The sequence below is a fragment of the Paralichthys olivaceus genome, chromosome 2 (genome assembly GCF_024713975.1).
Source record: "Paralichthys olivaceus isolate ysfri-2021 chromosome 2, ASM2471397v2, whole genome shotgun sequence".
Taxonomy (NCBI): domain Eukaryota; kingdom Metazoa; phylum Chordata; class Actinopteri; order Pleuronectiformes; family Paralichthyidae; genus Paralichthys; species Paralichthys olivaceus.
Genome location: NC_091094.1, coordinates 24943783 through 24970417, shown reverse-complemented (window position 1 = coordinate 24970417; position 26635 = coordinate 24943783). Strand labels below are relative to the sequence as shown.

The window sequence follows — 26635 nt, the reverse complement described above, 5'->3', positions numbered from 1 at the left end:
CTCGTATCGTCCACTGTGATATTTCCCATTTGTGTCTGACAATGTGCAGCAGTACTCTGGAAGTCAGCATGAACCAAATCTGAATAAAAACTAAAACAGCACTCAGTAGAACGCAGACCTCCACCAAGACCCGTTTGTCTCCTTAATTTAATCAAGCTGCACCAAATTGCACATGCTCACTGATATTGGTTCCCTTAATGTGCCTGATTTTTCCGTCAAAATCCTTGAATTGTTGCCTGGAAAATCAATGAAAATGTCCCCCCAAAAAACCCCTGATATGCAACGTTAAAGAAAGTGATAAACTCTTCATGGATCTGCACTTGAACCATATCATATGCTTCAACCAACTCTGATGGTAAACTGCAGCTATATTTACAGCAGCTCACAATATAGTATTCTTTCTCGTCAACTATTTTAATGATAACATCACCAACAAGCTCTTTAAACAAACAAACAAAAACCCTTCAAACTGAAGTCAAATACCCATTACTAGGCCACTGACTCGTGGGCTCTCGTACACATGGCCTCCAGGCCCAAGCTTAACTCTCCCTTGAGGAGCATCTACCCACTGGCTTTATAGTGGAAGCCCCTCCTACAAGACAAACCATAGAGACAAATATCAATGAACAAATCTCTATCAGATATGACATTGAAAAATATAAATATACCCATCAGCATTTCACCCGACCTAGCCTGTCACAGAAATATCACACTATTATATTAGATGGGCATTTAAAAGAGCATTTCTGTGATATCATTTAAAACACTCCTCTGGACTAGCTTTTATGTGGTACACTCCAGATTCCCCTCTCTATAAATGGAGTTGGAATTTCCCACTTCCTGTTTGCCAGTGGGACCAGGACCCTGCAGGAAGGTGAGGGAGGGTGGATATAACATCACAAACACATGTACCCAAAACATTAAATAACAATAAATGTTTGTGAAATTAAACTGTGTGTCGTTGAGATTATTTTTGACTATTGGTTGTGGACTCTGTGAATCAGTACAGTTTAGAAAGATTAAATGGTTTGTGAGTGCTAGCTTAACATGCTTCCATGCTGCCTGATGATACAGCTATGCTAATGCTACTGATGTGCTGCCACTCATGATGTATGTTAGGGATTTGCCACCTTATATATTAAAGGACATGGGTAAAACCCCATGACAGGTGTGTTTGATATGATGTAGCATTAAAGGAAAATGCTTTGTATGATTCAAAGGAAATATTGGTGCAGTAGCCAACATTCATTTCCCCACGCTGACTAATGTTGGAGATAGAAGTGTTTGTTCACACAGAGAATATTACAGAAGTTTATACATTGATTAATCGGTTGATCTACACCTACTACTTAACAATAAGGATGGGCAATTTCCTTTCAATTTTTAGGTGGTTCCATCATAACAAGGTATGATCAGAGCTGAATATAAACAAATTAACAATGTGTTGCAGTTATTTGTGTCTCTTTCAGATGTATCAGCTTATGTTGTTGTTTCAAACAGAAAACTAAACAGACTCCACAGAGTGAGGCTGTTGTCCAGGAGGCCTCAGGTGAAGGAAAGAAGAAGAAGAGCTCTTGGTGGCGTAGGCTATGTTCCTTTCGTTTCAAGGTTTGTCCCAAAGAGCTGAGTGATGTTGGTTTTACCAGCTGACCAAGTTTTTACAGTAACGTGGAGTCTGTACGTGATAGCGGCATTTAACTGTGTTCACTTTCTTACTTATTCCTAGAAGAAAAAGGTTAAGACTTCGACTGAGGATGAAGGAGTCAAGAATGACCTTCCCTCTATGACAGCGCATAGCAGCGAGTCCGATACGAGTGACAGCAGCAGCATCTTCTCCAACAGTAAGGAGGAGAACTCTCTTTCTGCTGAGGCCTGTCACTCTACACAAAGGGTGTCAATCTCAACCTCTGCTGGGTATACAGAGGGGAAGTCAAACATATACCCTTCGACTGAGGATGGAGTCAAGAGTAACCTTCCCTCTATAACAGTGCCTGGCAGCGAGTCTGATTCGGGCTACAGCAGCAGCATCTACTCCAGCAGTGAGGAGGAGAAAGCTCTTTCTGCTGAGGCCTGTCACTCTATTCAAAGGGTGTCAATCCCAACCTCTGCTGGGTATATAGAGGGGAAGTCCAACATATACCCTTCGACTGAGGATGAAGGAGTCAAGAATGACCTTCCCTCTATAACAGTGCCTTGCAGCAAGTCTGATACAAGCGACAGCAGCAGCATCTTCTCCAGCAGTAAGGAGGAGAAAGCTCTTTCTGCTGAGGCCTGTCACTCTATACAAAGGGTGTCAATCTCAACCTCTGGTGGGTATACAGAGGGGAAGTCAAACATATACCCTTCGACTGAGGATGAAGGAGTCAAGACTATCCTTGCCTCTATAACAGCGCATAGCAGTGAGTCCGATGCAAGCGACAGCAGCAGCATCTACTCCAGCAGTAAGGAGGAGAAAGCTCTTTCTGCTGAGGCCTGTCACTCTATTCAAAGGGTGTCAATCCCAACCTCTGCTGGGTATATAGAGGGGAAGTCCAACATATACCCTTCGACTGAGGATGAAGGAGTCAAGAATGACCTTCACTCTATAACAGTGCCTGGCAGCAAGTCTGATACAAGCAACAGCAGCAGCATCTTCTCCAGCAGTAAGGAGGAGAAAGCTCTTTCTGCTGAGGCCTGTCACTCTATACAAAGGGTGTCAATCTCAACCTCTGGTGGGTATGCAGAGGGGAAGTCAAACATATACCCTTCGACTGAGGATGAAGGATTCAAGAATAACCTTCCCTCTATAACAGTGCCTGGCAGCGAGTCTGATTCGGGCTACAGCAGCAGCATCTTCTCCAGCAGTGAAGAGGAGAACGCTCTTTCTGCTGAGGCCTGTCACTCTATACAAAGGGTGTCAATCTCAACCTCTGCTGGGCATACGGAGGGAAAGTCAAACATATACCCTTCGACTGAGGATGAAGGAGTCAAGAGTAACCTTCCCTCTATAACAGTGCATAGCAGCGAGTCCGATACGAGCGACAGCAGCAGCATCTTCTCCAGCAGTAAGGAGAACACTCTTACTGCTGAGGCCTGTCCCTCAATACAAAAGGTGTCAATCCCAACCTCTGGTTGGTATACAGAGGGGAAGTCTACAATATACCAAGACAACAAGGAAACCCTCTGCAAAAAGGACATTTCCTGCCTCGGGTAAGCAACCGCAAAGAGACTTTAATTACACATATGGTGAAGACAATGAGATCCAGTCTGACATTCATCCTCTATCTTGCTGTGTTTAAGGTTCCCCAACCTGAGGCAGACGTGCTATATGAACTCCTCTCTGCAAGTCCTCATGAACCTCTTTGACTTTGTTCAAGATGTCCACAACCAGGAGAAGGTGTGGACTTCGTACCCCTACTCCAAACTCATGAGGTACTGCACCATACACACACACACACACACTCACATACATATGTAATTCTTTGGCTTGTCCAAAGATATAAGTTGAGGTGAACTGAAACAACTGAAAATCATTTCTCTTCTTTTCTACTGTTTCCAGACAGTTCATGGAGCTCAAACTCTGCCACCGCAACAAAAACGCAAAGAAGAGAAGGGTCCTGGCGTCCTTTAAAGACACTGTCGCTGAAGAGTATTCAGAGTTTAAGGATAATTATCAAAAAGTTAGTACACATACTGTATTAGTTACAATACATAGCATAGAAACACTCTATTTTTCTCTATTTTAGATTAGCTTTTTCAATGTAAACTTTATTGAACTTTATTTTTTGCATGTCGCAGGATGCCAGTGAGTTCCTCAGCTGTGTGCTTAACATGATGAGATCTCAGTCAATCGACCTCCAGGCAATAGCAGACAGCAAGGGTATGAGTTACACCTGCCCAGTGGATGCTCACGTCGCCTTCGAAATGTTGAGCACCAGGACCTGCACAAAGTACGTAAACAGTCACAGTTTTATTCCCAGGCTGTAGAGAATCCCCATGTTTACGTCCAGTGGGGTCATAAAGTCTGAGACCATTTTTTGAATGTCCATTTGTGGTGTTCAGAATGTGTTGTCACTTTGTTTTCATTTGAATTGTCCCTTTGTTCTGCAGATGTCATATTCAGTGCATGACGAGCAGTGACCACCTCCAGCTCTCCCTGAATCTGGTCCCTGGAGGCACCGTGAGTGACTGTTTGCAGCAGTACCTTAAAGTGAGTCAAATATTTATCCCACCATATTTATTGACAGTAATATTTTGAACAAATAGGTCATTTGTCTCATCATGAGATCTTCACTAAATCCTGCTTCCCCCTCTTGTTCTCTGTTGCAGGGGGGACAGTTTGAGTGTAGTTGTGATTGTGGTGGTACGGAGTCGACAGAGTGCTCCTCGTTCTTGACTCTACCCAAGTGAGTAACATCACATCCATCAAAAATTGATTGATTAATTGGATGCAGCTGTGTTTGAGGAGGTAGAACGGTTCGTCCTCTCACCACTTCGATCGGTCGGCAGTTTGATCCCAATTTTTTTCTATTTTGCATAAAGAAGAAGGCAAGATACTGAATCACAATTCTGTGCTCTTGCTACATTCACATTGCTTCACTTTAGTTTGAAAATGCATCAATTCTGTGATGCCTGGCGTCCACACTCCTAAACCTGACCACAGCTGAGTCAGTTTGTGATCTAACCCTCTTCCCTCTGTCTCTTCCTCCTTCCTATGTCAACAGTGTGTTGATCATCCATCTGATGAGAGCCACCTTCACCCGTGAGTTGGGAGAGAATAGGCTTGAAAGACCTGTGGTTCTGTCGCGGGAGCTGGAGCTCGATGGTCAGTCCAGCTGCACTAAACAGGTGAAAAATCATGTTCATTGCACGAAATGGCACAGCTCATTTGTTCTCCTTTGACACAGACATGCAGAACCTGCAGTCAAATGTGTGTAGCTAACTGTAACTGTTGCTCTTTTCTAGACTCGCTACTCTCTGGTGAGCATCATCAGCCATTTCGGCTCCACGGTCAACGATGGTAAGTGTTTGCTGGTATCTGGCAACCACTCACGTTGAAAACGAGTTGAGCCTCATGATTTCAGATTTCACAACCTCTTCAGATGTACCGATAATAACAAGTGTGTACTCTCCTTTCAGGCCATTACATCTGTGAGAGCACTCACAGAGACTTATGTGACGTGACTGACTGTTGGCTAACGTACAACGACCAAAACGTCACAAAAACAACAGGAACATCTGTCTGCGAAATGCGGCAGGAAGACGCATACATGCTGTTTTATGAGAAGAAGGTGAGACAACAGCTCCGCGCATTTTGAAACAAAGTTTATTTCATGTGTTTTCTTATACACAAAGAGAAACACACACAAGCTTGTGTTTTAAGCAAATTGCCTCTAGAGTAAATAACCAACAACACAGTTTATTGGTTTGTATTTTCAATGTTTGCAGTCAGAGAAGTGGAGTTGAGCTTCAACGTGACTGAGAGACTCCACCATGCTCAACAGCTCCAACAGCAGCACAGGAGAGTGCAGACTTGGAAGCATGCAGCTCCTAAAATGAGAAACAGCTCCTGAAATGAGAAACAGCTCCTCTGGCTCCATTCACACCAGGGTTATTATAGTTGATGAAAACTAAGACTGTAACTCGCAATGAAAAAGTAATTTAGTTAACTGAAATAAAGACTACAATTACAAAAAAAATGTTTCGTTTTGTCCTTCGACTACTGCCTCTCCTGCAGGTGATGGTTAAAGAATGAAATGAAAGGACTTGTTAAACCATATTTGGTGTCACACATTGTTTCATCACTTTTCAGCGTCTACAAGTCAAGGCTTTCTCTTAATAACTGGAAAAACTAAGACTAAAACTAAATAAAAACTAAACTGAAACTAGTCGATTCCTCAAAATAAAAACTAAACTAAAACTACAAAATTACTTGTTGAACTAACTCAAACTAAACTGAAATAAAAAAGCAAACTGAAACACTAAATAAAAATAAAAACTAATGAAAATTTCAAAACTATAATAACTTTGATTCACACCTGTATATTTGTTGTTATATTTGCAATATATTTGTATAGTATATTTGTTTGTCACGACACAGATTAAACATGCTATGTGCTTTCTAGTTAATGTGTGTGTGTGGAGCAGAGTGAGTTGGACTTGTTTGTCAAGCTTCGAGTCAATAAGACTCAAAGTTTAAAAGTTGTAAATTGGTTACAGCGCCACCATCTGACTAATTGGTGTAATATATTATAGGAACATAACACACATCATTTCCAGTTTTTTTTACACAGGTTTGTGTTCGTCATCATTCCAAACCATCCTTTCAATTCAATACGTATATGACTTTTCCATGTGTTTCACATGCATGAGCATGGGGCCAACTCTGTTGTAATTCTGTTACCTTGAGCTTTGAGGGATTTGAAAAGAAAAGCCCCGGTCCTGATCATACAAACCAACCAACCTTATACATTTAATTCAAAGTTTAAAACTGCTTCAGTTATCGCTGAGAAAGACAGACGCCACCCGTTACTATACACCCACTACTGTAGTGGTCTAATCATCGTATGTCTATATCATTTCTAACGTCCACTGATTGAGTTTGCAGGTGGCAGGTTTCGGATAAACTTGTTGATCAGACAACATCTGCAGATACACTCACTGAACCCTTTATTCCTTTATTAGGAACACATACTATATATCCAGTGATCAGCAGAGAGCTGCGTCCCATGGAAAATCTGCAACAACCAATTAAAGAGCAGCCTCAGGTCCTGGCATGCCAAAACTTTACTTACACTCACTCAGTTGGCCAGCGCCCTGCCCCGTGAAGTATATGTATTTATGTATTTAGACAGAAATCAACCAAAACAATTAGATTTTGCTGTGAATTGAGTTAGTGAAATCTGTCCAAATCCAATCTCCCAGCATCATCTACCATACACCTACAGTCTGACTCCTCTACTGGAGTGAAATTTCCTTTTATTCACTTGATTAGTTCTTTATATACAACTAGGGTTAGGGTTAAATGCTGCATTTCATAGCCACTGGTTGTAAGTATGACTAGCTGAACTAAAGCTAATTCATGTGATTCATGTAGCTTTAAACTGAACAGTTCAAAATGTCGAGTAAATGGTTCTTGCATTGAACATTAACATGTCACTGATGTGCAATGCCAACTGGCCTGTATAGGAATTTTTTTATTGGGTTTTATTTATCACAAGTTTGCAATCCACCCTTTATTTATGGCTGATGTCAGTTAAGTATTTACATATATTATGTAACACAGTATGTCAGCCACTTGAGAATAAGAGTTGTACAGTTTTAATGAATTGATTGAAAATAAAAGTGATTTTCTTTAAAATAGGTATTTTTTATTTGATAGATACATGGAACACATATGTGGAATCCGGCTCACAAACTCTTGTCACATAAAAATATCATCATATATGGCAGCTTTTTAGTCTTCATAACAACTCAAAGTTAGACTTCTCGTATCGTCCACTGTGATATTTCCCATTTGTGTCTGACAATGTGCAGCAGTACTCTGGAAGTCAGCATGAACCAAATCTGAATAAAAACTAAAACAGCACTCAGTAGAACGCAGACCTCCACCAAGACCCGTTTGTCTCCTTAATTTAATCAAGCTGCACCAAATTGCACATGCTCACTGATATTGGTTCCCTTAATGTGCCTGATTTTTCCGTCAAAATCCTTGAATTGTTGCCTGGAAAATCAATGAAAATGTCCCCCCAAAAAACCCCTGATATGCAACGTTAAAGAAAGTGATAAACTCTTCATGGATCTGCACTTGAACCATATCATATGCTTCAACCAACTCTGATGGTAAACTGCAGCTATATTTACAGCAGCTCACAATATAGTATTCTTTCTCGTCAACTATTTTAATGATAACATCACCAACAAGCTCTTTAAACAAACAAACAAAAACCCTTCAAACTGAAGTCAAATACCCATTACTAGGCCACTGACTCGTGGGCTCTCGTACACATGGCCTCCAGGCCCAAGCTTAACTCTCCCTTGAGGAGCATCTACCCACTGGCTTTATAGTGGAAGCCCCTCCTACAAGACAAACCATAGAGACAAATATCAATGAACAAATCTCTATCAGATATGACATTGAAAAATATAAATATACCCATCAGCATTTCACCCGACCTAGCCTGTCACAGAAATATCACACTATTATATTAGATGGGCATTTAAAAGAGCATTTCTGTGATATCATTTAAAACACTCCTCTGGACTAGCTTTTATGTGGTACACTCCAGATTCCCCTCTCTATAAATGGAGTTGGAATTTCCCACTTCCTGTTTGCCAGTGGGACCAGGACCCTGCAGGAAGGTGAGGGAGGGTGGATATAACATCACAAACACATGTACCCAAAACATTAAATAACAATAAATGTTTGTGAAATTAAACTGTGTGTCGTTGAGATTATTTTTGACTATTGGTTGTGGACTCTGTGAATCAGTACAGTTTAGAAAGATTAAATGGTTTGTGAGTGCTAGCTTAACATGCTTCCATGCTGCCTGATGATACAGCTATGCTAATGCTACTGATGTGCTGCCACTCATGATGTATGTTAGGGATTTGCCACCTTATATATTAAAGGACATGGGTAAAACCCCATGACAGGTGTGTTTGATATGATGTAGCATTAAAGGAAAATGCTTTGTATGATTCAAAGGAAATATTGGTGCAGTAGCCAACATTCATTTCCCCACGCTGACTAATGTTGGAGATAGAAGTGTTTGTTCACACAGAGAATATTACAGAAGTTTATACATTGATTAATCGGTTGATCTACACCTACTACTTAACAATAAGGATGGGCAATTTCCTTTCAATTTTTAGGTGGTTCCATCATAACAAGGTATGATCAGAGCTGAATATAAACAAATTAACAATGTGTTGCAGTTATTTGTGTCTCTTTCAGATGTATCAGCTTATGTTGTTGTTTCAAACAGAAAACTAAACAGACTCCACAGAGTGAGGCTGTTGTCCAGGAGGCCTCAGGTGAAGGAAAGAAGAAGAAGAGCTCTTGGTGGCGTAGGCTGTGTTCCTTTCGTTTCAAGGTTTGTCCCAAAGAGCTGAGTGATGTTGGTTTTACCAGCTGACCAAGTTTTTACAGTAACGTGGAGTCTGTACGTGATAGCGGCATTTAACTGTGTTCACTTTCTTACTTATTCCTAGAAGAAAAAGGTTAAGACTTCGACTGAGGATGAAGGAGTCAAGAATGACCTTCCCTCTATGACAGCGCATAGCAGCGAGTCCGATACGAGCGACAGCAGCAGCATCTTCTCCAACAGTAAGGAGGAGAACTCTCTTTCTGCTGAGGCCTGTCACTCTACACAAAGGGTGTCAATCTCAACCTCTGCTGGGTATACAGAGGGGAAGTCAAACATATACCCTTCGACTGAGGATGAAGGAGTCAAGAATAACCTTCCCTCTTTAACAGTGCCTGGCAGCGAGTCTGATTCGGGCTACAGCAGCAGCATCTACTCCAGCAGTGAGGAGGAGAAAGCTCTTTCTGCTGAGGCCTGTCACTCTATTCAAAGGGTGTCAATCCCAACCTCTGCTGGGTATATAGAGGGGAAGTCCAACATATACCCTTCGACTGAGGATGAAGGAGTCAAGAATGACCTTCCCTCTATAACAGTGCCTTGCAGCAAGTCTGATACAAGCGACAGCAGCAGCATCTTCTCCAGCAGTAAGGAGGAGAAAGCTCTTTCTGCTGAGGCCTGTCACTCTATACAAAGGGTGTCAATCTCAACCTCTGGTGGGTATACAGAGGGGAAGTCAAACATATACCCTTCGACTGAGGATGAAGGAGTCAAGACTATCCTTGCCTCTATAACAGCGCATAGCAGTGAGTCCGATGCAAGCGACAGCAGCAGCATCTACTCCAGCAGTAAGGAGGAGAAAGCTCTTTCTGCTGAGGCCTGTCACTCTATTCAAAGGGTGTCAATCCCAACCTCTGCTGGGTATATAGAGGGGAAGTCCAACATATACCCTTCGACTGAGGATGAAGGAGTCAAGAATGACCTTCACTCTATAACAGTGCCTGGCAGCAAGTCTGATACAAGCGACAGCAGCAGCATCTTCTCCAGCAGTAGGGAGGAGAAAGCTCTTTCTGCTGAGGCCTGTCACTCTATACAAAGGGTGTCAATCTCAACCTCTGGTGGGTATGCAGAGGGGAAGTCAAACATATACCCTTCGACTGAGGATGAAGGATTCAAGAATAACCTTCCCTCTATAACAGTGCCTGGCAGCGAGTCTGATTCGGGCTACAGCAGCAGCATCTTCTCCAGCAGTGAGGAGGAGAACGCTCTTTCTGCTGAGGCCTGTCACTCTATACAAAGGGTGTCAATCTCAACCTCTGCTGGGCATACGGAGGGAAAGTCAAACATATACCCTTCGACTGAGGATGAAGGAGTCAAGAGTAACCTTCCCTCTATAACAGTGCATAGCAGCGAGTCCGATACGAGCGACAGCAGCAGCATCTTCTCCAGCAGTAAGGAGAACACTCTTACTGCTGAGGCCTGTCCCTCAATACAAAAGGTGTCAATCCCAACCTCTGGTTGGTATACAGAGGGGAAGTCTACAATATACCAAGACAACAAGGAAACCCTCTGCGATAAGGACATTTCCTGCCTCGGGTAAGCAACCGCAAAGAGACTTTAATTACACATATGGTGAAGACAATGAGATCCAGTCTGACATTCATCCTCTATCTTGCTGTGTTTAAGGTTCCCCAACCTGAGGCAGACGTGCTATATGAACTCCTCTCTGCAAGTCCTCATGAACCTCTTTGACTTTGTTCAAGATGTCCACAACCAGGAGAAGGTGTGGACTTCGTACCCCTACTCCAAACTCATGAGGTACTGCACCATACACACACACACACACACTCACATACATATGTAATTCTTTGGCTTGTCCAAAGATATAAGTTGAGGTGAACTGAAACAACTGAAAATCATTTCTCTTCTTTTCTACTGTTTCCAGACAGTTCATGGAGCTCAAACTCTGCCACCGCAACAAAAACGCAAAGAAGAGAAGGGTCCTGGCGTCCTTTAAAGACACTGTCGCTGAAGAGTATTCAGAGTTTAAGGATAATTATCAAAAAGTTAGTACACATACTGTATTAGTTACAATACATAGCATAGAAACACTCTATTTTTCTCTATTTTAGATTAGCTTTTTCAATGTAAACTTTATTGAACTTTATTTTTTGCATGTCGCAGGATGCCAGTGAGTTCCTCAGCTGTGTGCTTAACATGATGAGATCTCAGTCAATCGACCTCCAGGCAATAGCAGACAGCAAGGGTATGAGTTACACCTGCCCAGTGGATGCTCACGTCGCCTTCGAAATGTTGAGCACCAGGACCTGCACAAAGTACGTAAACAGTCACAGTTTTATTCCCAGGCTGTAGAGAATCCCCATGTTTATGTCCAGTGGGGTCATAAAGTCTGAGACCATTTTTTGAATGTCCATTTGTGGTGTTCAGAATGTGTTGTCACTTTGTTTTCATTTGAATTGTCCCTTTGTTCTGCAGATGTCATATTCAGTGCATGACGAGCAGTGACCACCTCCAGCTCTCCCTGAATCTGGTCCCTGGAGGCACCGTGAGTGACTGTTTGCAGCAGTACCTTAAAGTGAGTCAAATATTTATCCCACCATATTTATTGACAGTAATATTTTGAACAAATAGGTCATTTGTCTCATCATGAGATCTTCACTAAATCCTGCTTCCCCCTCTTGTTCTCTGTTGCAGGGGGGACAGTTTGAGTGTAGTTGTGATTGTGGTGGTACGGAGTCGACAGAGTGCTCCTCGTTCTTGACTCTACCCAAGTGAGTAACATCACATCCATCAAAAATTGATTGATTAATTGGATGCAGCTGTGTTTGAGGAGGTAGAACGGTTCGTCCTCTCACCACTTCGATCGGTCGGCAGTTTGATCCCAATTTTTTTCTATTTTGCATAAAGAAGAAGGCAAGATACTGAATCACAATTCTGTGCTCTTGCTACATTCACATTGCTTCACTTTAGTTTGAAAATGCATCAATTCTGTGATGCCTGGCGTCCACACTCCTAAACCTGACCACAGCTGAGTCAGTTTGTGATCTAACCCTCTTCCCTCTGTCTCTTCCTCCTTCCTATGTCAACAGTGTGTTGATCATCCATCTGATGAGAGCCACCTTCACCCGTGAGTTGGGAGAGAATAGGCTTGAAAGACCGGTGGTTCTGTCGCGGGAGCTGGAGCTCGATGGTCAGTCCAGCTGCACTAAACAGGTGAAAAATCATGTTCATTGCACGAAATGGCACAGCTCATTTGTTCTCCTTTGACACAGACATGCAGAACCTGCAGTCAAATGTGTGTAGCTAACTGTAACTGTTGCTCTTTTCTAGACTCGCTACTCTCTGGTGAGCATCATCAGCCATTTCGGCTCCACGGTCAACGATGGTAAGTGTTTGCTGGTATCTGGCAACCACTCACGTTGAAAACGAGTTGAGCCTCATGATTTCAGATTTCACAACCTCTTCAGATGTACCGATAATAACAAGTGTGTACTCTCCTTTCAGGCCATTACATCTGTGAGAGCACTCACAGAGACTTATGTGACGTGACTGACTGTTGGCTAACGTACAACGACCAAAACGTCACAAAAACAACAGGAACATCTGTCTGCGAAATGCGGCAGGAAGACGCATACATGCTGTTTTATGAGAAGAAGGTGAGACAACAGCTCCGCGCATTTTGAAACAAAGTTTATTTCATGTGTTTTCTTATACACAAAGAGAAACACACACAAGCTTGTGTTTTAAGCAAATTGCCTCTAGAGTAAATAACCAACAACACAGTTTATTGGTTTGTATTTTCAATGTTTGCAGTCAGAGAAGTGGAGTTGAGCTTCAACGTGACTGAGAGACTCCACCATGCTCAACAGCTCCAACAGCAGCACAGGAGAGTGCAGACTTGGAAGCATGCAGCTCCTAAAATGAGAAACAGCTCCTGAAATGAGAAACAGCTCCTCTGGCTCCATTCACACCAGGGTTATTATAGTTGATGAAAACTAAGACTGTAACTCGCAATGAAAAAGTAATTTAGTTAACTGAAATAAAGACTACAATTACAAAAAAAATGTTTCGTTTTGTCCTTCGACTACTGCCTCTCCTGCAGGTGATGGTTAAAGAATGAAATGAAAGGACTTGTTAAACCATATTTGGTGTCACACATTGTTTCATCACTTTTCAGCGTCTACAAGTCAAGGCTTTCTCTTAATACCTGGAAAAACTAAGACTAAAACTAAATAAAAACTAAACTGAAACTAGTCGATTCCTCAAAATAAAAACCAAACTAAAACTACAAAATTACTTGTTGAACTAACTCAAACTAAACTGAAATAAAAATAAAAACTAATGAAAATTTCAAAGCTATAATAACTTTGATTCACACCTGTATATTTGTTGTTATATTTGCAATATATTTGTATAGTATATTTGTTCGACACAGATTAAACATTCTATGTGCTTTCTAGTTAACATTTTTTTTATATTATATTTTTTTTAATAACTTTTTTTTGTTTTTTTAATGTTTTATTATTTTTAAGGTAAGTATTTATCCATGTTTATTTATTTAATGCTACATCTATTAATGTGAATAGCTGTTATGGTATTTTTACGTTTGTTACAAGGTCCCCCAATTTGCTATGTGTTTTTTATAGACTACGAATTTGGTACCAAAGACCCAAATGATTCTCTATAAACTAAATATGTTTTAGTTATATTATTATTTCTAATGATTACTATTTCATATGTTTTATATCTATTTATTATAATCCTTGGTGGTAGAATTTTTTTTCATATGTATCTCCCTTTGTGACCTGTACGAATTTTGTATTCTTCTTCTGTGACACCAACCCCAAGATGTTCTACGTAGAGTTTTAGGTTTAGGCAAGGGCCCCGATTGGTTAGGGTTAGGGCTAGGGTGGAGGTGGTTAGGTTTAGGGTTAGGGTTAAAGGCTGCATTTCATAGCCACTGGTTGTAAGTATCACTAGCTGAACTAAAGCTAATTTATGTGATTCATGTAGCTTTTCTTTTTGCAAATTCTATTTATGCAATTTTTGTAATTTTTTGTAAAAACAGACATACACAATACCAAGACAGAGGAAACCACAAAAACATAAAAAAATAAATTAAAAAAAACATACAGCCAGCCCTTACTCAACTTAGAGAAAAGAAAATGTGTAAATATACATGTCATTGAACAGATGTCACAGGGAGTCCACTCACATAGATTGATTCCAAGAGGCTTGAGCCAGAGGGGAACAGCAAAGTCTCAGTATCGATAAGTCAAAAAAACAAACAAACAGTGCAGAGCATTCAGGTCCCAGTTTGTGTCTGTCCTTCCTGATATATTCTATGAAAGGGCCCTGAAGCTAGTTTAAGTCTGAACTACTTTAAACTGAATGAGCTGAAGTCAAGCATTAATAGAGCATAACTTTATCCTGTTTTAACCCTTAGCTCATCAGAGATTACTTCACCAATGTCCTTGATCCACGCCTCTTTAAGATGGAGAGAGGGGTTTGCCTTAGAGAAGAGGTTAACAAGCCGAGAGATCAAATGCTTGGAGGTGGGAGGTTTGGTCATGATATCATAGAAGACATGTTGTATGGGGGTCACATCTAGACCAGGAAATGATTGCTTAACAAAATTCCTAATTTGTAAATAACGAAAAAATTGACTAGGATGTTGAACTTTGCCTGGAGCTAAGCAAAAGAAGCAAAAATGATTATTAATGTAGAGGTCTTTGATAGTGCTTAAACCTTTATCTGACCAGTGCTTAAAGACAGCATCCATCACACCTGGCTTAAAACAAGGGTTCTGACATATGGGGAAAAAATTTGCAAAGCAATTTAATTTTAATGTCAGGTTTTGAGAATAGAATGGCTGATAAGGAGGCACCAGTAAGTGATACAGCATTACTAAGCTCAATCTCGCACCATCTAGGGTCTGCACTCTGCTGCACACCCAGCCGTGGACTGATTCCAGAAAACCCAGTAATAATGCCTAAAGACAGGGAGGCCTAGACCACCCTCCTCCGTGGGTTTCTGCAGGTGGGCCTTTGAAATACAGGGGGGCTTGGAGGCCCAGACAAAGGGCATGGTAATTGAGTCTAACATCTTGAAGAAGGAAGAGGTGAGAAAGATAGGCACATTCTGAAATAGATAAGTAAATTTAGGAAGCACAACCATTTTAACAATGTTGACACGACCAATCAATGAAAGGGGGAGAAGTTTCTATTTATCTATCATACACTTGAGCTTGTCAATCAGGTCCGTATAATTAAAGGAGAAGTTAGTTTTTTTTCAACCTGGTCCTTATTTCCAGCATATGGTATGTAGATCTACTCACCCATAAAGGTTTGGAGTAACTTGGAGTCCTTCGGACGCTTTTAGATCCACACGTGATTGGCGTATATCCATACAACGCAAGTGATTGGGGCATCCACAATACAGCCTCTAAATAACGCATTATCTACCGCAAAACTCTTTATTTACTATGAATCGCCAGCACTAGTCCCCTGTGAGTCTCGCTAGCCTCGGAGCTAGCGTTAGCTTAACGAGTTGCTTTATTTACATCCTGGTCTTTCACTGGGGTGACGTCACTGAGGCGCGCAGCCGCAGCTCAGCTGACGATCAGTTGACGATCAGCTGTGTTTGTTTACACGGAGTTTGCTGCTGCTAGTTTTGCACAACATGGCAGAACACTCATCAGGTGCTTAACAGTACAGTATTCTTTTAAAGCAGCTGTGTCCTGGTGTTCGGGCGTATTCACCCGGTTAAAGGCTAGCTAACTTCAGCGGGCTAACGAGCAGCCTCGGAGCTAGCGTTAGCTTATCGAACCAATTTGTTGATTAAACATGAAGACAACTCGCTCTCGGTTTGCTAAGCTAATGCTATTCACTTGATTAGTTCCTTTTACTTGATAAAACAGAAAATACAGTAGACGACAAATAATTTCATCATTTTAATTCATATTTGACTGATTACAACAGTCAAGCCACCACACAAGTTATGTGGTTTAGCCACAGCATATGTCACCATGCAGAGGTAGTAGTTCAATTAAAGATAGTTCAATTAAAGATCAGGATTCATGACTATGATGTAAAGCCAAGCTGTGCCATGACAGTGTTTTGCGGTGGTTCACACTCATAAATTAGTAATTACAGTCTTCATAGCAGCTGCATGTTTCCACAGCATGAGCAGCAAAATAAGGTGGATTCAGAGAGTTTTCATGCCTTTCCCACACTTTTAAACTAATAAAATTAATGTTTACCCATCAATCTACACTCAATGATCCACAATGATATAATGAAAACATGTTTTAACAAAGATCGTTCAGCAGCAATTGCAACTTCAAATTTGGTTGAAGTGCTTTGTACAGATGGATTTAGGGCTGTTCATCCCATTCTGTCCGGGAGATCCTTTGAGGCGCCATCAGATTGGAGGGGAGGTGTGTGAGCTAAATAGTCTTCAAGTTTTTCCACAATGGTTCTATGGGGTTTGAGTCTGGACTTTATCTGGGCCTCATCTGAGACTTGTCCTGAACAACCCTTGTGTTGTCTTGTTAACATGCACTGTTGTGCTGAAAGGTGAACTTCCCTCTATTCTGACCAGTCTCTGTGTCCCTGCTGCTAAGAACCTCCTCCAAAACACGACACTACCACCAGCTTCTCCCATATTTGACAATTTCTGTGGACAGTGTGCTCCTGAAAACACTCAAACCTTTGCCACATGTTTATTGGAGGTCAACAGAGGGTTCACTGGAATTGACTCGGTTTTTGTTCTGAAATGCAGTGTGAATTGTGGGACCTTATAAACATATGTTTGTGTGCGCTCCAATTTCCAATTTATATCCAGTCAATTCAGTTTATCCTCTGTCCAATGGCTGGACACAACTCGAGGATAATTAAAGCTGCACCTGACCACAGTATTTAGTGTCCCAGCAAAGGGACTGAATATATTTGCAAATGAGACATTTTTATTTGCAGGACTGTGAATATTTCATTTCATTTATGATTGAATGATTTAAAAAAAAATTTAAATTAACAAAACAATAAAATGTGCAAAAAGTGAAGGGGTCTGAATAATCTCTGAAGCCACTGTGCAGAGGTAAAAGCTACAGTAGGTGCGTAAGGCAACCCTTCACCCTGTGCCCTGATACATCCCCCGCCTCCCTTCCCTCTTTATCTTTTGGCATTTTCTTCTCTTTAGTTCCCTTTCCCTCCCTCTCTTCTTTTTCTTGCACATTAGACATCAACAGTAACAGAGCTCCCAGTGACCCGCACTCCGAACCAGCCGTTCCAGAACTTGGTGTCTTGTCCTCCATGTTCAAAGGAGATGAAGCGCAGTCCAGGGCCATACTCAGAAAATGTATTGCCGATCTGCAGTTCAAACAGAGAGGGGATAAAAAGCCCAATGTGTCCCAATGTGTCCCAAAGTCCCCAATGTGACGTGCCCTTGATGATATGCCCACTGACCCTGTCAGTGGACCTTTATTGTGGGTATTGCATCGTGCATGTGTGTTGTGTTAATTTCTGAGGAGGTGCACAACCTACGCACCAAATGGATGCTGAACACATGAAGCAGCCATCTTATGCACACGTTTGTATAGTTAACAGCAAGTATATTCTGACCCTTTGGGTAATGTCCTCTGAAGTCATGGAGACTGTGTGTGTGTTTTTCTGTGTCTGTGTACCTGTCTCCATGAGCAGTCGTCATTGTCTGGGTCGAGAATCACCGGCTCAGGTTTGAACTCCTGCATGACCTCTTGATTCTCATCCAGCAGACACACAGTCATTTGGTAGGTGCAGCCGCAGTCTGTCCTCCCACAGTACCTGCAGGATGAGCTTCAACATTAAACAGTGACGCTCCACACTTATCCACTGTGTCCACATGCATGTCAGTCCACCTCTGTCTCACCAGTCTTCCACTGTGATGGCAGGCTGAGCGTCCAGCTGCTCGCAAGAGTAACCCTCTGCTAACAAGTCGATCACCTGTCTCTTGAGACACAGCCTGGGACACACAAACCGTAATGATTTGGTGTGGGATTGATGAAAACAGTCACTCACTCACTTTCACATTGACACACATATTTAAATAAGACATATTCAGTATATATTAAATAGATGATACTACTGAGATATGCTGTGTGTAACATGATGATTTTCATTATGGGGCTACTTGACTTTTGTATTCAAAGTTCAAATTCCAAATAGACAATTAAAAAGACAAAAACAGTAATGATAAAATAAATGGGGTCAGTTTTTGTGGTGAAGAGTCTAATACCCAATTATTCCTCCATTTGTGAAGACAATAGCTCTATCTTCAACATAACTTAAGGCACATACTCCTGGTTTTATTATTAAACTCCCTGTTCTCATGGACACAATATGTGTATCATAATTAAGTATTCCAAAGCACAAATCTGACAAATGTTGAATCTGTTGTGAAAAACACTGGTCCATTTATCCAGTTGTTTTCTTTTCGCTCAAATAATCTGATTGTTGAATGTTTATTGCTTTGATTTCTTATCTTTTTATTTCATTTCATTTAATCAAAACCATCCATACTTTTACTGATAAACATAAGTTAAGTCTGAAATGAAACTAAATCGAATCATAATAATGATGGAACCATTTCTTATTGATAGTGTCAGATCTATTCCAAGCTGTCAAAAAAGATCTCATAAGTTGTCTGTACAAGCAGCTCATTATAGCCCATAGTTATCATTGTCTAGGGTATATTAGAATCACAATCTGGTTTTACCGCCAAGCAGTTTTGCATAAGGATTTTGCTGTGGTATGTTTGTGAAAGTACAAATGTAAAGAAATATAAACGTAGGAAACATACTAATACTAAGTACCAGGGGAGGAATTGTTGTAAATAAACACTGGACTGGATGGTACAAATATGCGGCAAACTCTAACCTTAAGGAAGTATAGCCAAACGTAATCTAAACCTAACCAACATGCATTCATCTTCTGTAGCATTTAAGTTCAGTCATATAACGACAAACAATAGAGAGTGATAATCACTCACTCAAATGAGGTCGCAAAGTACTTGCTCACTCCGTCACTAGAGAAGTCGTGGCCACAGTCTCCTGGCATGTCTTCCACCGTCCACTGGTTCCCGCCGTTCTCCGTCAGCTCCCAGAATTCCAGCTGTTCTGAGAGGGATAATGAATACTCTCACACTGCCAATAGCAGTATCATGTATTTTTTACTGTGTATGCTTAAAGTCCTGTTCAATTACAAGGGGAGGTTTGGAGTTTGACCTGCAAAAGAAGGTCTAATTCCATTTTTTTTCTAAATATAAAAATTATACTTAAGGATAGTGAAAGCTCACTCATGAATTTAGAAATAGTCCACATACTCTGTTGCATAAAACAACCAGTTCCATAATTGCTGATCCTCTCTAAGTAAAAGGACACCTTACCATCCCCACTGGGATTCTTCAGCAGGTTCCTCGCCATGATTACAGCTCATACAGAGAAGGCAGGACCTGTCCGAGTGAAATCAAGGAAGAGCAAATTGGATCAGTACACGTGTTCATTCCAGTTCCCTAAGGCTGTCGAATCAGCTCACAACTCAAAACCGTCTGAAATGTTTGCAGCGTTAATAGAGTTGGAAACAAATGACTGTGGCTTTGTTCAGTGAGGCTAATGACGGACATAGTGTTCGGTCCCCCAGGGTTGAGTAGGTTAAAAATAAAACCAGGGCAGAGTCATCACCATTGATTCCAAACCCAAACACCATGCAGTCTGCTGACTCACAGCACAGCAGCTGGCTGGGGCCAAAGCCGTCCTCTGTCCTTCCTGAAAAGGAGGAATCAAAGAGGATCAACCGGCAGACATCAGCCAGCAGGAAAACAACCTGGGGTTGCACTTAGAAAACAATGATTCAAGGGGATAGTTTCATTTTACCATAATACTGGGAGTGGTATATAGTTGTGTTTTATTTGTATTTTTTATAAACACTATTGCCCCATGTAGCTGATTTATACCATATCAGAAAGAAACCTGATGACAAGTATTCTTTGTAGGTTTCTCCTGAGTCTGTGCCTATAATGTTTGAATTCTTCTAGGTCAGTCACAACACAAGCAACGATAATTACTGTAAAAAGTGGAAATATCAGTAAAGCTCTATTTTACCAGAGGCATACAAAACAGGTTTGTATGTGTTAAACACTTTGCTGCATATTCCCTCCGCATTCATGCTCATCCTGGCTCCAAACACAAACAGCTGAGTCATCTGCCCCTGCAGACTCTGCATTCCAGGCACAAGAGATTACAGTGCATGCACAGTAGCGTCCTGCTCTGCTATAAATAACATGTTCAACTCTGTCTAATCACATATGAGCCACATGAAGCAAAGTGTTACTCACAGCCAAGTGAAAGCAAGTGTAGTCGTCTGTTTCCTCTACCCCTTTCTAGGATCGTCACTTATACACCTCTCCAGAGTTGCACCCTTGTGATAAAGGCTTATATAACCAGCGGAGTGCACACACACATACAGAGAGAGGGGGGAGGAGGAGAGGCAAAAAGGCTCAGAGTTGGGAGGGAGCGTCCATCCAGATGAACTCAGCAGAACCACACATGCACACACTCAGCACAAATGTAGGTTAGAGCAAACACATCAATAGCAACAGTAGGAGAAACATCCAGGACTCTTCTGAGGAAACCATGTCGTGAACATCTCTCTCTCTCTACTGTTCCACCTGTTAAAGTGTGTTCACACTGAACATGGTCACAATTCTAACTTTGCATCATTGATAGAAATGTATCAACAAAAGTATGTTTCTGCTTCAATCCACTCCATCTTCTTTGGAGTGGCCTGAATCTCGACTGCTGACAGGAGGAAACTAGTCAGTCTCCTGTGAAAAAGGCCAGTGAAAGTAGTGGGACAGAGAATGAAAGCTAATGTATCATCTCTGATGGGGAAGCAGTCATACCATCATATTGATCAACCTAAAGGGTTCTTCTTCCTGCACAAGAATAATCTTACTCAGGCTTTTTTTTTTTTTTACCTCTTTGCTAATGTAACACAACAAATGTCCCAATAGTGGGAATAAAAAACTTGAAAAAGTCTTCTCTACTCTTATCGTGTAATTCAGTTGGGTATTTCCATTTATGATAATCTATGCTTCTACTCCTACATATAAGGGGTGATTATTACCATACCATAATACGTTTATCTGAAAGCTATGATTACATTTCAGATTAACATTTTACATAAACACACATGACCAACCTGTATTACAGTAAAGTACATGCTTAAATAGAGTAAATTGTGTTATTGAATCTTGTACCTACTTTTTGACATGTGAAGTAAATTCCCCTCTAAATGTCTCACATGGTTTAAATTACACTCAAATCACAAAATAATTGAAAAGTCAAAAACAACTTTGTGGTGAACTCTGATATTTGACATCTGTCCCGCTCACACTTTCATTCTAACTGGTGATTTGTTTACATCACATCATTTCCAGCACAGTTCAAATTGCAAAGGTTACAAATAGCAGCTAAAACAGGAGCAGTTTATTCATGTTTTCCTCACAGAAGTGGTTTATAAGCGGAGATCCCTCAAAAACATGCTCTCATCAGTTCTTCACTTGAATGTATCCCCTTCATCGTGCAGTATGACGTGTGCTCCCAGTTTGACACTGGACTGTTCTCATATTCATCTCCACTTAAATCTGACGTTTGACATCACACTGTTTCAGAGCCAGTTGTAGTCAAATATATACTTGACACAAGAGAAATGGGGAAACTTCTGATATCTCTTGAAGGCATCAGAAGATGTGCATGTACAGTGGTAGTAACACATGACACAGTGAAGTAATGAGCCATTAAACAAATTTGCTAAAGTTAAAAAATGCAAAACCTGAGATTGGAAAATGTGTTTATACGTATGTTCATTCCACTCAATGTCTTTTTAACAAACCCAGTTTGTGAGACTCTAAATCTGGATTTATAGACCTCAGTCTTTGACGGCACTGCCCACTGCCCACTGCCCATTGAATGAAGGTTTTTTGAATGGGTATACAAAATTGGGCTTTATTCCGGGCCACCACACCAACAGGTCATAACACAATGAATACATTACATTATATTACAACACACAAAATACCTCCCAATATGGGAGAGGAATGATTCAAGTAAAACGTCGCAGTTTCACCAGGATTGTCCCTCAGACATTACAGTACAACAATCAACAGGAAAAAACACTGGGCCATAAATAACAAGTGATGTATACATTGTATGAAAAGCAGGAATTTCAAAAGATATTTAACACTTGGACTGCAAACGTGGCTTCCAATACAACTTTTTCCAGTTAAAGGAATACTGTAGCGTTAGTGCCTTTGTTGGAGGTGCATTTGTTTTCCTGTATTACATCTTATTTGAAGAGGAGGATTTTCCAAAGTAACATTTTTCCACAAGGATGAGCTGCTCTGGAGGAAGTCTGTGTTGTTTTCTTTTTGTACAGAAGCTTCATCAATCTCGCTCCCAAAAGAGCAGTGCATATTCAACTGCATCGCGTTTGTAGTCTTAAATGAAGCACCAGATAGTTTGTATTCCAGTGATACAGCACCCATAATTGTCCCTCCATTAAATGGGTAGCCGTCTTATCGTTCTGTGTTTGGGAATGCGACGGTGATTCCAGTTCCCTGGAGCAGCTGCAGGGGAGGCTCCATCTTGGATCTAAGCTTCAGAGGAGGCCTGGGGTTTGAGCTGAGCCTTCTCCATGGTCGTTCCGTACGGATCTGACCTTTTAAAGAAGCCCATCTGGAGGGAAATAGAGGGAGATGCACATCAATCTGACAAATTCTAGAGGAGGAAATATCTTTAAAGGTTAATATCCCCGTCTCTTTTAAAGGTTTTACTTTCATGAAGGTTCTTCTATGGTTTGTTGTTTTGCTAAAGTTTTTCTGTGTTTGGCCCATCAGAGCACAGCTAAGTTATGAGAGAAGAAGCTGATTTCAGTGTTGGAGACTTTGTATTTTTGTCAAAATCAAAGTGCAAATGCATGGACTCATGATAAGTGAGATCAAAAGGTGTGTATATTGGTCCCTACAGTCACATCACTGTATTTACACAATACCTGGCGTGTAAGCTTTACCACATGCCAGTTATTTTCTGTTGTGATAGTGTTAGCATGGCTAGTCTTGAGTTTATTACCTTATACAGTAGATATATGAGCAGGGAAAGTAACAGCAGCCCAGCGAACACAGCCAGGATAATGATCCACACTGGAACAGAGAACATACTGTCCGGCTTGTTCCACATCACGGCCGTCACCACCTGAACAACACAGTACTGAAATGAGCCTCTGCATACCTATTTACAAGCAAACAAGTTTACAAGGTTTGTGAAATTGTAAAATCTAATAAATAGATCAGATTGTGGTACCTGTTTGGATCCCAATGGCTTGGATTTTGGAAGAATAGAATAAGGCATCTTTTCCACTTTGTAGTGAACAGAGCACTCCAGGATATACTGCTTATAAGCCCTCTGTGGACAAGTAGAGCACAGTGGGACACGTTTTAGAGAGGTGTCAGAGTTTCCAAAGAACCCCTAAATGCCCCTGATGGCTGTGCCAACAGTGTATGAAAGTGATGGAAAAAGCACAGTGCATAGACATGCTGCATGAATGTGTCTGTCCATGGTTCTCAGAATGAATCCGGGGGGCTTCCTTCCAGGAAACTGTTTAAACAAATTCAATTTTTTACATTTACTTTAGCTTCATAGAGCTGACCGAGCAGAATGGAACATGAAAAGAGCAGTAGAAGTGTCTTTGGGCAAAATTCTAAAGCCCAAATTGCCCCTGATGAATGTCCCAGCAGTATGCAAATGTATGTCCCCCCCATTTTAAAATGATGATGAGCGTAAAATATTCTGTATAGAGCATGTACAATGGAGATGGGACAAACCGTATGTAATTGCTGGTTTGCTGACATCCCAACAGAGGGCAGTATAAGAACAGATGATGTTGGTTTTCCCTTGGGTCTAGATCTTCCTTTTGAGTTAAGAGTTTCCTGTACTAACAGTGTACGTGTGACCATCAGATCAGCAGGGCAGATTGAGCTGTGTGGTCTCACCTCGATGAAGGTTTCAGCCCAGAGTCTGGAGCGTACAGTCAGGATAACACTGGCTCCTCTCTCCAGCAGCCCGGCGTCACACTGCAGCTGCCAGCACTCCACATTCGAGCAGGTCTGAGCAGGGACAGACACAAACACAGACAATGTGGGATCCTCATTAGTGATGGGACAGGTTTCATCTTCTGCAGAAATCACACTCACACACACACATTTAATAGAGTAATACCTATTCTTTTTTTTTTTTACTTAAACTTACTGACCTACGCATCTTTGGCTCTTAGTCGATAGAAATAACATTTTTGGCCTCTATGTGAGGCCAAAAAAAATTCCCAGGGTGCACTGTGGTTTTTAGAACTTCAGGTGGCTTCCTTCCAGAAAGTCAGCAGCAGACAGAAACTTGGGGCATGTGTAATGTGTGTGGTCGAGTTTTTATAACAAGGCTACGATGTAAATGAATACCCATGTCTACCAAAATATATGTCTAATGACTTAATCATTCATTTTCAAAGACATAACACTTGTTCTACTGATTCTACTGAATGTTTCCATGTACGACTTATTAACTATGAACAGTAGGATGTGTCTACATTATGTCATTGCATATTATTCAATATTATTGTATCAGAATGATATTTTGGACTTTGTTCTTCCAGACATTTTCATACTGTTAAAAATCTACTTCTGCTGTTGCTGCAAACTTTGTTTAGACATGCTGTTTTGCAGAGGCTGATAAAAGATTTGAAGTTTGGGTGGTCTGAACTAAAAAATCCAAAAGAAAGGAGGGGGGTGTAAAAGTCAGCCAGTTCACTGCCTGCATAGTATTGATTCTTTTTTAAGGGACAAATGCAGTCCAGATCTTCATTGTTAAAATACATTTTACACAGAGAGAGCGGAGACCCAAGGTGGTGTTTCAATTTCCTCTTTACATTTTTGTCAACATAGACAGAGTCAAGTTATTCTCCTTAAAATGGTGAACAAATCAGAAATGTGGATTAAATTAGTTATTTAGAACACACGATTTGTAGAGTGATTGGCGGGATGCCATTCCCAGCCCCCCAACTTGTTTCTTCTGACATGCTGTGTGTGCATATATAGCATGTGTGGCAGGTGAGCATTATACAGTAACTGCAGCTTATTAAATCAGGGGATCCTCAGTTTATTTTTAAAGGTTAAAACCACTGGCTTGCTCGCCTCGCTGTCCCTCTCTGCCTCTCTCCAACACAAACAAACTGACAGTCTGTTACGGTCAGACTAACCATCAGCAGCACCAGGAGAAATCCTACCCCCGCAGGGGCTGGTGGCCATCCATAAAGATTTGACCATCTTCAGCAGGAAAGCAGGACTGAGCATACTCGGTAGATACCGCTTTCACTTATGCACTTTCACTCAACAAGTGTACAATTCTCTGGTGAGTGTCTTCCCTCACACCCCCACCCCGACCAATCAGCTCCAAATCTTAATCATCTGGAGATACCGCCCAAATATTCCAACCACACAGACAGTAGACTTGAGAATTAAATTCAAAATCATTCTATAATACACAATAAATTGTCCCTTTCAGTTGGTTCTGGTTTAAAATGACTTTAACTTCTTACATTATTATCAAACTTACACACACACGTGTGGAAATATGTGGTTGGATTTTCCAATTTAAAGCTGTTTCATCTGAATGAACTGTCAGTGACATCACAGTCAGTGGCGAGCCGCAGCAAAGCAGCCCACTAGATCTCAAACCTAATTCGTTTCATCTCAGGAACAATTACAATGACTAGCAGGAGATGTTGACCAGAGCTCATTATATCTATTCTCATTTCCTCCTCTGAAATAAATAATCTCATTAGGATTTGTAAGTGGGCAGAGCGGCCTCCTCCCTACAGCCTTATTGGACTACTTTAGTTTAAATGTGCAACATGAAGTGTGCACGCCCACTCGCCAGAGCCACACACACACTGAAACCCAGGGGGATCGAACAGTCAACACAAGAAGCAGTGACTTTATTTAAGAGCCTCTGTTGTGGTGTGTTTGGACTAAACAGACTTGCATCACCATGATTCCCTCCACATGCTGAGTCAAGCAGAAAAACAAACACTTCCTGGGGTCTTGTACATGGGGTCGACTGTTATCATGATGAGGAACAAATGTTCTCAGAGGTTAGGAAAGAAACAGTGAATCCACCCAGAGTTGTTAGTTTCTCTCTTCACACTCGAGGCCATAGTCTGTATACAAACAAATGACATGACTGCTCCCCAAAAGCAAAAAATTGCAAAAAGTCTTGATTGCCCCCTGGTGGCTGGATGCAGTACATATCATAAACCCATCTCCATGTTATTGAATGGGACATGGGCCAAACTAAAAGTCAAAGTAATCATCAAATAAATGTATTCTCAAAGATGTTTTCTTGTTATGATGTATGTTCGAATGTTCATTTTTCTGAAGGACTTGGTTTCAGTTATTTTCTATAAAAAAGG

The 26635-nt window shown here is 41.1% G+C and overlaps 4 protein-coding genes across 6 annotated transcripts in view; 2 read left to right on the top strand and 2 right to left on the bottom strand.

The window, feature by feature from the left end:
* Positions 1-1247: 1247 nt before the first annotated feature.
* LOC138405356 (uncharacterized) lies at positions 1248-5680 on the top strand. The gene is made up of 12 exons (XM_069513135.1): positions 1248-1406; positions 1501-1608; positions 1727-3189; positions 3280-3411; positions 3539-3659; positions 3778-3929; positions 4090-4189; positions 4309-4385; positions 4704-4827; positions 4945-4999; positions 5119-5270; positions 5428-5680. The coding sequence occupies exons 1-12, from the start codon at positions 1266-1268 to the stop codon at positions 5443-5445; spliced, it is 2643 nt and encodes an 880-aa protein (XP_069369236.1). The 5' UTR covers positions 1248-1265; the 3' UTR covers positions 5446-5680.
* A 2736-nt stretch (positions 5681-8416) lies between these two features.
* Positions 8417-13149, top strand: LOC138405355 (uncharacterized). Its single transcript, XM_069513122.1, has 12 exons — positions 8417-8872; positions 8967-9074; positions 9193-10658; positions 10749-10880; positions 11008-11128; positions 11247-11398; positions 11559-11658; positions 11778-11854; positions 12173-12296; positions 12414-12468; positions 12588-12739; positions 12897-13149. The coding sequence occupies exons 1-12, from the start codon at positions 8732-8734 to the stop codon at positions 12912-12914; spliced, it is 2646 nt and encodes an 881-aa protein (XP_069369223.1). The 5' UTR covers positions 8417-8731; the 3' UTR covers positions 12915-13149.
* Positions 13150-16022: 2873 nt separating this feature from the next.
* fbxo2 (F-box protein 2) lies at positions 16023-20606 on the bottom strand. 2 transcript variants are annotated; one of them, XM_069513144.1, is made up of 7 exons: positions 20454-20601; positions 19843-19884; positions 19506-19571; positions 19110-19236; positions 17991-18083; positions 17767-17905; positions 16023-17452 (listed from the first exon to the last, which is right to left on the bottom strand). In XM_069513144.1, exons 3-7 carry the CDS (start codon positions 19540-19542, stop codon positions 17318-17320), a joined length of 531 nt encoding a protein of 176 aa, XP_069369245.1. In that variant the 5' UTR covers positions 19543-19571; positions 19843-19884; positions 20454-20601; the 3' UTR covers positions 16023-17317. The 2 variants fall into 2 exon arrangements, with proteins under 2 accessions (XP_069369245.1, XP_019941967.1); XM_020086408.2 differs by lacking the exon at positions 19843-19884 and having other exon boundaries at positions 20454-20606.
* Positions 20607-22096: 1490 nt separating this feature from the next.
* Positions 22097-26635, bottom strand: part of LOC109628853 (integrin alpha-5-like) — a 44429-nt gene continuing 39890 nt past the window's right edge. For both annotated transcript variants that reach the window (XM_069513112.1, XM_020086274.2), the window contains exons 27-30: positions 24168-24281; positions 23479-23580; positions 23248-23370; positions 22097-22854 (exon numbers count right to left, since the gene is read on the bottom strand). In XM_069513112.1, the coding sequence (XP_069369213.1) occupies positions 22771-22854; positions 23248-23370; positions 23479-23580; positions 24168-24281 (423 nt within the window). In that variant the 3' untranslated portion in view covers positions 22097-22770. The remainder of the gene's footprint in view (positions 22855-23247; positions 23371-23478; positions 23581-24167; positions 24282-26635) is intronic.

Bases quoted from the DNA above. Each gene is read 5' to 3' on its own strand.
- fbxo2 (XM_020086408.2), bottom strand. From the start codon at position 19,542: ATGGCGAGGAACCTGCTGAAGAATCCCAGTGGGGATG. The intron at 19,237-19,505 runs GTAAGGTGTCCT...TATCCCTCTCAG, and splicing joins GAAGAATCCCAGTGGGGATG to AACAGCTGGAATTCTGGGAG. The intron at 17,453-17,766 runs GTACACAGACAC...TTTGAACTGCAG, and splicing joins ACGACTGCTCATGGAGACAG to ATCGGCAATACATTTTCTGA.
- LOC138405356 (XM_069513135.1), top strand. From the start codon at position 1,266: ATGTTGGAGATAGAAGTGTTTGTTCACACAGAGAATATTACAGAAGTT. The intron at 3,190-3,279 runs GTAAGCAACCGC...GCTGTGTTTAAG, and splicing joins AAGGACATTTCCTGCCTCGG to GTTCCCCAACCTGAGGCAGA. The intron at 4,190-4,308 runs GTGAGTCAAATA...TCTCTGTTGCAG, and splicing joins GTTTGCAGCAGTACCTTAAA to GGGGGACAGTTTGAGTGTAG.
- LOC138405355 (XM_069513122.1), top strand. From the start codon at position 8,732: ATGTTGGAGATAGAAGTGTTTGTTCACACAGAGAATATTACAGAAGTT. The intron at 11,129-11,246 runs GTTAGTACACAT...TGCATGTCGCAG, and splicing joins TTAAGGATAATTATCAAAAA to GATGCCAGTGAGTTCCTCAG. The intron at 11,399-11,558 runs GTACGTAAACAG...TTTGTTCTGCAG, and splicing joins AGCACCAGGACCTGCACAAA to ATGTCATATTCAGTGCATGA.